This window comes from Ovis canadensis, chromosome 3 (genome assembly GCF_042477335.2).
Source record: "Ovis canadensis isolate MfBH-ARS-UI-01 breed Bighorn chromosome 3, ARS-UI_OviCan_v2, whole genome shotgun sequence".
Taxonomy (NCBI): domain Eukaryota; kingdom Metazoa; phylum Chordata; class Mammalia; order Artiodactyla; family Bovidae; genus Ovis; species Ovis canadensis.
Genome location: NC_091247.1, coordinates 214,437,202 through 214,446,779, shown reverse-complemented (window position 1 = coordinate 214,446,779; position 9,578 = coordinate 214,437,202). Strand labels below are relative to the sequence as shown.

The 9,578-nt window shown below is 44.4% G+C and overlaps 1 protein-coding gene across 1 annotated transcript in view; it reads left to right on the top strand.

Moving 5' to 3' along the window:
* The first annotated feature begins 300 nt into the window (after positions 1–300).
* LOC138437856 (antigen WC1.1-like) overlaps positions 301–9,578 on the top strand; it is a 54,295-nt gene continuing 45,017 nt past the window's right edge. Inside the window, exons 1-2 of the mRNA XM_069585827.1 lie at positions 301–434; positions 4,192–4,512. Of these exons, the coding sequence (XP_069441928.1) occupies positions 362–434; positions 4,192–4,512 (394 nt within the window). The 5' untranslated portion in view covers positions 301–361. The remainder of the gene's footprint in view (positions 435–4,191; positions 4,513–9,578) is intronic.

The window sequence follows — 9,578 nt, the reverse complement described above, 5'->3', positions numbered from 1 at the left end:
CAGTCTTCAGATATTGACCAGGGTGATCAGAGGAGAGAAAGGCACTCATGATTTTTGATGAACCGTTTCTACCCAGTCCCAGTGGTGGGACCCAGCTCTTAGGACTACAGAAGCAGGAGGTCAAAGGACCGTGTTGCTCATATAAGGAGATGTTGAAGATTCAGAAGCTCATTGGTGTTTGAGCTTCAGAAAGTGGCAGATGCAGCCTCCGATAGTGCCTGATATGGTGAAAGGCATCGCTATTGGCTCTCAGGAGGGAGGGTGTAAGGGATGGTCTATATAGACCCCGGTCGGCACCCTGACGCCTCCTCGCAGGCTGATCCTGCAGCTGGGACTGTGACCTTGAAGACGTGGGGTCAGGATGGCTCTGTGCAGACGCCTCTCGCTGCGGGGACTGTGTGTCCTCCTCCTCCGCACTGTGGTGGGTGGTCAAGGTAAGAGCTGCCCCTCTATCCTGGGTCCACAGCAGGCAAGTGTCTGGAGTTCTGGAGCTGAGCCTCAGTGTTTCTGACCAAAAAAGAACCATGCTGATGTGAATATTGGTCCCTCTCCTATGGGGGAGTCCATTGGTCATAGCGGCAGATTTTACAGAGCAGTGAGGTTTTGTCTGGACTGAGCTGGGTCAGCCTAAGTCCCCTCCACTGTCTCCCTTGTTTTCAAGGAGCTTCTAGGGTCCCAGTGGCTCCCAGTGTGTGGAAGGTCCAGCAACTGAGCTCACCGGGGACTCTGAGCTGTTCCCACACGCTCCACGTGCCTGGTGTGTGAGCACTGCCCCTGTGTTTCCTGTGTCTTCGCTCCTGTAGGCTCTGTGGTTGTGTGTGTGTGTGTGTGTGTGTGTATGTGTGCAGGTGAGGAGTGTGTGTGTGTGTGTGAGGGTATGAAGAGTGTGTGTGTGTGAGGGTGTGTGTGGGTGAGGGTGTAGGTGGGTGTGAAGAGTGTATGTGTTTGTGGAGTGTGTGAGGAGTGTGCAAGTGATAAATTAAGGTGTGTGAGGAGTATGTGTGGGTGAGTGAGGGTGAGTGAGGAGTGTGTGAGGGTGTGTGAGGCTGTGTGTGTGTGGGGAGTGTGTGAGCCTGTGTGTGTGTGTGTGTGTGTGTGTGTGAGGGGAGGTGGAGCCTGTCTGTGTGAGAGGAACTGAGCTGCTGAGCAGGGACTGAGTCCGTTGGTCTGTGAAGCACACAGGGTGTCCACAGGGCTGGGTGTCACGGCCGCTGCATGTAACTGGATCAGAGATAATCGTGCACCTGCCTGCCTCTCTCTGGCTCCTGTCCCCCATCTCTCGGGCTCCCCTCTGCTTGTTGCCATGTCTGCCTAGCACTGGGCTCTGTGAGAGGCTCTGCCTGCTGGCCTCACCAGTTCTCACCAGGTTTCCATTAGGGAGCAGAGAAGCCCGCATCTAGGAGAGGGGCCTCTTGTCTGTTCAGTTTAGTTCAGTTCAGTTCAGTTCGTTTCAGTTCAGTTCAGTTGCTCACTGGTGTCTGAGTCTGTGATCCCATGGACTGCAGCCTGCCAGGCCTCCCTGTCCATCACCAACTCCCGGAGTCTACCCAAACTCATGTCCTTTGAGTCGGTGACGCCATCCAACCATCTCATCCTCTGTGGTCCCCTTCTCCTCCCACCTTCTCTCTTTACCAGCTTCAGGGTCTTTTCAGACATGCCAGCTCTTCGCATAAGGTGGCCAAAGTATTGGAGTTTCAGCTTCAACATCAGTCCTTGCAATGAATGACTTATCCCTCTGTTTGTAAAGATCAGTTGATGTGCAGCCCCATGTGTATAAGTTCCCAAGTCCCTGCCCTGGTCCCTGTGACTCATTTCCTGACGTGCTGGGGTCCTGGGGCGGTCCTTTCCCCTCCCAGGATCTGCTGTGACTCTGTAGGGAGCCCTTTCTCTCATGCCCTCTCCTGTCCCTCCCTGGGAGCTGCTTTCTCCTGAGTGAGGGTGGAGAATGTCACCAGTCCTTCTTCATGGTCTGCAAGGTCTCTTTGGACAAATCTGCTGATCTCCTTATGGGAGTCCTCTTGGGTGACAGAATTCTTTTCTACTCTTTAGACATATAGAATTCTCTCTTTCTCTTTGCATTTGAACAGTCTACTTTGCGAGTCTTGGAGAAGGTGGTCTTGGATTGAAATTTTGGGGTGACTTATTAGCTTCTTGAACTTAGATGTCCAGATCTTTCCCCAGGTTTGGAAATTCGCAGCCTGTCTTCCTGTTTTAGTTATTTGCTTCTGGCTGTGCTGGGTCTCCTTGCTGCCCGCGGGCTTTCTCTCGCTGCGGTGAGCAGGGGCTGCTCCTCGCTGCAGTGCACAGGCTTCTCACTGCAGGGGCTTCTCTTGGTGCAGAGCACAGGCTCTGGGTGTGCACGTGTCAGCAGCTGGGGCACACTGGCGTAGTTGCTCTGTGGCATGTGGCATCTTCCTGGACTGGGATTGAACCCATGTCCCCTACATTGGCAGGTGGATTCTTAACCACTGCGCCACCAGGAAAGTCCTCAGCCCTTAATTCTTTTCTCCTTCACTTCTTCTGCTGTGACTCCAGTCCATACATTGTTTCTCTTTATGGTGTCCACTGGCTTTCTATATTCCTTTCATTCTCTTTTGGCTCCTCGATTTGGATGCTTTCAACTAATCTTCCTTCTAACACATTGATTCTTTTGTCTTTTTCTTTCCCTTGGTCAAGTCTGTTGTTGAGTCTCTGTTGAATTCTTCAGTTTGCTCATTGTATTGTGCATGTTAAGTCGCCTCAGTCATGTCTGACTCTTTGTGACCCTGTGGACTGTAGCCCACCAGGCTCCTCTGTCCATGGCATTCTCCCAGCAAGCATACTGAAGTGGGTTGCCATGCACTCCTCCAGGGGATCTTCCGGACCCAGGGATTGAGCTCGAGTCTCTTACATTTCCTGAACTTGCAGATAGGTTCTTTACCACTAGTGCCAACTGGGAAGCACTATATTTATTATATAGCACTAATTTATTATTCAACTTCAAAATATCTGGTTGAAGAATTGAAGAAGTGAAAGTCACTCAGTCATGTTTGACTCTTTGTGACCCCATGGGTACACGGTCCATGGAATTCTCCAGGCCTTACTGGAGTGGGTAGTCTTTCCTTTCTCCAGGGGGTGTTCCCAACCCAAGGATTAAACCCAGGTCCTCAGCATTGCAGACTGATTCTCTACCAGCTGAGCCACAAGAGAAGGCCAAGAGAATACTGGAGTGGGTAGCCTATCCCTTCTCCAGCAGATATTCCTGACCCAGGAATTGAACCGGGGTCTCCTGCATTGCAGGTGGATTCTTTACCAACTGAGCGATGAGAGAATTGCAAAATATTTGATTAGTTCTTTTTTTTTTTTTTTTAAATAGTCTTCTGATGCTGGGAAAGATTGAAGGTGGGAAGAGAAGGGGATGACAGAGGATGAGATGCTTGCATGGCATCACTGACTGAATGGATATGAGTCTGAGTAAACTCCGAGAGTTGGTGATGGTTAGGGAGCCTGGGCGTACTGTAGTCCATGGGGTCTCAAAGAATCAGACACGACCTAGCGACTGAAATGAACTGAACACTGGTAATGTCTCCATCTATGATGTTCCTACTAATGAACTCCTTTTTATATGCAGAAACCAGAGTCATCTTATGACTTAATCGCTAAAGTGACATCTGATCACTTTTGTCAAATTTCATTTGTTACATGCGTGTTACAGGTACACTGGAGTGTGGAATTACACAAAGACATGAACATCAGATGGCAGGAATAACCAGGACATTTTAGAGCCTGTTACCCAGCCCTCTGTTCCTAGGCTGAATGAGATCCTCCCTATGGACAAGGAAGGAGAGGGAGAATTCCTCCCTGGATCCTGGGCCATGAGCTTAACTGAGATGGGGAAGCTGGGCCCTAGGAGCCTTGGGTGCATCTACAGGGAGGGCAGCATCCAGATTCTCTGAAGGCCTGTCCTCGGTGGTGTCCCTAGAGCTGGTTCTACAGGCTCCTAAGAAATACATGGTGCCTCCCTTCCTGCTCTGTGTTCAGTGATAGCACATTGGGGGCTTAGAGTTGGCCATGGTGGGAATGCTTATACTACAGAGGTCAGGAAATACTATATCCCATGCACTGTTTTGCTCCTCAGAGAGCTAATGTTTTAAATATTGTACCACTCTAAGTCTCCTAAAATCTTTTTTGTGTCGTGTGTCTCTTTTGCAGTACTGGAGCTGAGGCTGAAGGATGGAGCCCACCGCTGTGAGGGGAGAGTGGAAGTGAAGCACCAGGGAGAATGGGGCACAGTGGCTGATGGCAGCTGGAGTTTGAAGGATGCATCTGTAGCGTGCAGACAGCTGGGGTGTGGAGCTGCTGTTGGTATTCCTAAACAGGCTTATTTTGGACCAGGGCTTGGCCCCATTTGGCTTTCGTATACTTCATGTGAAGGGGTGGAGTCAACTGTCAGTGACTGTAGGCATTCTAATATTAAAGACTATCGTAATGATAGGTATATCCACAACTGGGATGCTGGAGTAGTCTGCTCAGGTAAGTCCTGTCTGGTCTGTGTGGGGATCTCTATCAGAGGTCTTATCACCAGAATGACTCGAGATTATGGATACAGCCTTTAGAACATGCTTGGGTGAAGGGTCTTTGTGATGTGTCATAGGAGGCAGAGGTGAGGTCAAAAGTTTCACACAGATTCAGCTTCTGGATTCGACCTCTGTGACACAGTCTCAGCATGATAATTATTCTGTATTCTTTGACATAATGGTCAGTAGGGTATGTCTACATTGATGGAGGGTGTGTCATAGGAGAGTTGTAGGCAACAAGGTTTATTATCCTCATTGGTCCTAAAAGTCAGAGTCACCACACACCATCAGGTCGGTATGTGGGTGATGTGCCAATAGAACAGCCTCAACCAAGCAATGGTGACCTCAAAAGGGCATGTGAAGACCCATGGACAAGTGACCATACCCGAAGTCATGGTGCAGTTACACAGGGAAAATGTGTGAGAGAAATTCAGCGGTGCATTTAAATGTCCATAGGTCACAGTCAGAGGAGGCCAGAAGCGGGACTCATGGCAGGGAAAATCTCATCACACTGGTGTACCTGATGAATCAAGTGGGGAGCTCACATCACATTTGCAGGGATGTCGAGGGAGCAGCTAAATGTCTTGAAGTTTACAACACAGCAGCTGAAGTGCATTATGTATAAGAGGCAGTGAAGCTAAGAGTTCCTGGGGTTCTCAAGGCAAGAATACTGAAGTGGTTTGCCTTTCCTTCTCCATGGACCATGTCTTGTCAGAACTCTCTACTAAGACCCGCCTGTCTTGGGTGGCCCTACATGGCATGGCTCATAGTTTCCTCGAGTTAGACAAGGCTGTGGTCCATGAACTGTGAACTTCCAGATGTTCAAGCTCGATTTAGAAAAGACAGAGGAACCAGAGGTCAAATTACCAACATCCGTTTGATCACTGAAAATTCAAGAGAGTTCCAGAAAAACATCTACTTCTACTTTATTGACTATGCCAACGCCTTTAACTGTGTGGATCAGAGCAAACTGGAAAATTCTTCAGGATATATGAATACCAGACCATCTGACCTGCATCCTGAGAAATCTGTATGTAGGACAAAAAGCAACAGTTAGAACTGGACATGGAACAAAAGATTGGTTCCAAATCGGGGAAGGAGTACATCAAGGCTGTATATTGTCACCCTGCTTATTTAACTTATATGCAGAGTGCATCATGAGAAATCTTGGGCTGGATGAAGCACAAGTTGGAATCAAGATTGTCAGGAGAAATATCAATAACCTTAGATGCAAATTATATCACACTTATGGCCGAAGGCAAAGAACTAAAGAGCCTCTTGATGATAGTGAAAGAGGAGAGTGAAAAAGTTGGCTTAAAAACTCAACATTCAGAAACTAAGATCATAGCGTCTGGGCCCATTACTTCCTGGCAAATAGATGGGGAAACGGTGGAAATAGTTAATGGACTTTTTTTTTTTTTGGCTCCAAAATTACTGCAGATGGTGACTGCAGCCATGAAATTAAAAGACGCTTGCTATTGGAAGAAAAGCTATGACCAACCTAGACAGCATATTAAAAAGCAGAGACATTTCTTTGCCAACAAAGACTGGTCTAGTCAAAGCTATTGTTTTTCCAGTAGTCCTGTATGGATGTGAGCGTTGGACTATAAACAAAGCTGAGCACCGAAGAATTGATGCTTTTGAATTGTGGTATTGGAGAAGACTCTTGAGAGTCCTTTGGACTGCAAGTAGATCCAACCAGTCCCTCCTAAAGGAAATCTGTCTGGAACATTCATTGGAAGGACTGATGCTGAAGCTGAAACTCCAGTGTTTTGGCCACCTGATGTGAAGAACGGACTCATCTGAAAAGACCATGATGCTGGGAAAGATTGAAGGTGGGAGGAGAAAGGGATAACAGAGGATGAGGTGGTTGGATAGCATCACCAACTGAATAGACATGAGTTAGAGAAAACCCCAGGAGTTGGTGATAGACAGGGAGGCCTGGCATGCTGCAGTCCATGGTGTTACAAAGAGTCAGACATGACTGAGGAACTGAGCTGAACTGAACTGAAGCTAAGAGGACCTGATGTGACTTCTAAGAATTACTCGGTGCTACCTAAGTGTATTTGACCTATGCCAAGGTGGATGCAGGAAAGACAGCAGTGAAACTAGGCTGTGAGTGGGTACTCACAGTATTTGACAGAGATGCTTCTAGTTGTTATCACAATTGCAGATTGGATGTCCAGGTTATTAATCACATCAGAACAACTGGACTGGAGGAAGATATTGTCAGTTATCACAGTGAATTCCCTAAGGTAGAAGACTGGACTTAGGATAGTATCACCCCATCTAATCGGATGGTGGGACAGGAGAGCCCTGAAGACCTCTGCAGTAGGGCCTTAACAGCCACAGCCAATCAGCTCTTGGGTGTTTATGTACAGGAAGATCATTGGAAAAGTGATCTCTTCTAATCTCACCTTCAGCAGATCTTTGATGATTCTAGTTGATGCCCTTAAGGAAACAATTCTTTTCCTTTTTAAAAAGTACTTTATTGAGGTGTGTCTGACATACAAGACTGCTGGATAAGCATGCATTTGTGAAACCACTACAGCACTTATGTTGTAAATCTATTCATCTCTTCAAAATGTTTTCTTCTATTCTCTTTATCACTCTTATTAAAAATAATTATTTCCAAGGTGAATTTGAATTTTAGTTAAAACTTTTGTTTTTTTAATTATTTTTTTTATTTTTTATTTTTTTTTAACATTTTATTTTATTTATTTTTTTTTTAAATTTTATTTTTTATTTTTTTTTAATTTTTAGTTTTTTATTTTTTAAATTTTATTTTTTTATTTTTTTTCCTTCTTTTTTTTAATTTTTTTAATTTTTAGTTTTTTATTTTTTAAATTTTAAAATCTTTAATTCTTACATGCATTCCCAAACATGAACCCCCCTCCCACCTCCCTCCCCAGAACATCTTTCTGGGTCATCCCCATGCACCAGCCCCAAGCATGCTGCATCCTGCGTCAGACATAGACTGGCGATTCAATTCACATGATAGTATACATGTTAGAATGGCATTCTCCCAAATCATCCCACCCTCTCCCTCTCCCTCTGAGTCCAAAAGTCCGTTATACACATCTGTGTCTCTTTCCCTGTCTTGCATACAGGGTCGTCATTGCCATCTTCCTAAATTCCATATATATGTGTTAGTATACTGTATTGGTGTTTTTCTTTCTGGCTTACTTCACTCTGTATAATCGGCTCCAGTTTCATCCATCTCAACAGAACTGATTCAAATGAATTCTTTTTTAACGGCTGAGTAATACTCCATTGTGTATATGTACCACAGCTTTCTTATCCATTCATCTGCTGATGGACATCTAGGTTGTTTCCATGTCCTGGCTATTATAAACAGTGCTGCGATGAACATTGGGGTACATGTGTCTCTTTCAATTCTGGTTTCCTCGGTGTGTATGCCCAGAAGTGGGATTGCTGGGTCATAAGGTAGTTCTATTTGCAATTTTTTAAGGAATCTCCACACTGTTCTCCATAGTGGCTGTACTAGTTTGCATTCCCACCAACAGTGTAGGAGGGTTCCCTTTTCTCCACACCCTCTCCAGCATTTATTGCTTGCAGATTTTTGGATCACAGCCATTCTGACTGGTGTGAAGTGGTACCTCATTGTGGTTTTGATTTGCATTTCTCTAATAATGAGTGATGTTGAGCATCTTTTCATGTGTTTGTTAGCCATCCGTATGTCTTCTTTGGAGAAATGTCTATTTAGTTCTTTGGCCCATTTTTTGATTGGGTCGTTTATTTTTCTGGAGTTGAGCTGCATAAGTTGCTTGTATATTTTTGAGATTAGTTGTTTGTCAGTTGCTTCATTTGCTATTATTTTCTCCCATTCAGAAGGCTGTCTTTTCACCTTGCTTATATTTTCCTTTGTTGTGCAGAAGCTTTTAATTTTAATTAGATCCCATTTGTTTATTTTTGCTTTTATTTCCAGAATTCTGGGAGGTGGATCATAGAGGATCCTGCTGTGATTTATGTCTGAGAGTGTTTTGCCTATGTTCTCCTCTAGGAGTTTTATAGTTTCTGATCTTACATTTAGATCTTTAATCCATTTTGAGTTTATTTTTGTGTGCGGTGTTAGGAAGTGATCTAGTTTCATTCTTTTACAAGTGGTTGACCAGTTTTCCCAGCACCACTTGTTAAAGAGATTGTCTTTACTCCATTGTATATTCTTGCCTCCTTTGTCAAAGATAAGGTGTCCATATGTGTGTGGATTTATCTCTGGGCTTTCTATTTTGTTCCATTGATCTATATGTCTGTCTTTGTGCCAGTACCATACTGTCTTGATGACTGTGGCTTTGTAGTAGAGCCTGAAGTCAGGCAAGTTGATTCCTCCAGTTCCATTCTTCTTTCTCAAGATTGCTTTGGCTATTCGAGGTTTTTTGTATTTCCGTACAAATCTTGAAATTATTTGTTCTAGTTCTGTGAAAAATGTGGCTGGTAGCTTGATAGGGATTGCATTGAATTTGTAAATTGCTTTGGGTAGTATACTCATTTTCACTATATTGATTCTTCCAATCCATGAACATGGTATATTTCTCCATCTATTAGTGTCCTCTTTGATTTCTTTCATCAGTGTTTTATAGTTTTCTATATATAGGTCTTTAGTTTCTTTAGGAAGATATATTCCTAAGTATTTTATTCTTTTCGTTGCAATGGTGAATGGAATTGTTTCCTTAATTTCTTTTTCTACTTTCTCATTATTAGTGTATAGGAATGCAAGGGATTTCTGTGTGTTGATTTTATATCCTGCAACTTTACTATATTCATTGATGAGCTCTAGTAATTTTCTGGTAGAGTCTTTAGGGTTTTCCATGTAGAGGATCATGTCATCTGCAAACAGTGAGAGTTTTACTTCTTCTTTTCCAATTTGGATTCCTTTTATTTCTTTTTCTGCTCTGATTGCTGTGGCCAAAACTTCCAGAACTATGTTGAATAGTAGCGGTGAAAGTGGACACCCTAGTCTTGTTCCTGACTTTAGGGGAAATGCTTTCAATTTTTCACCAT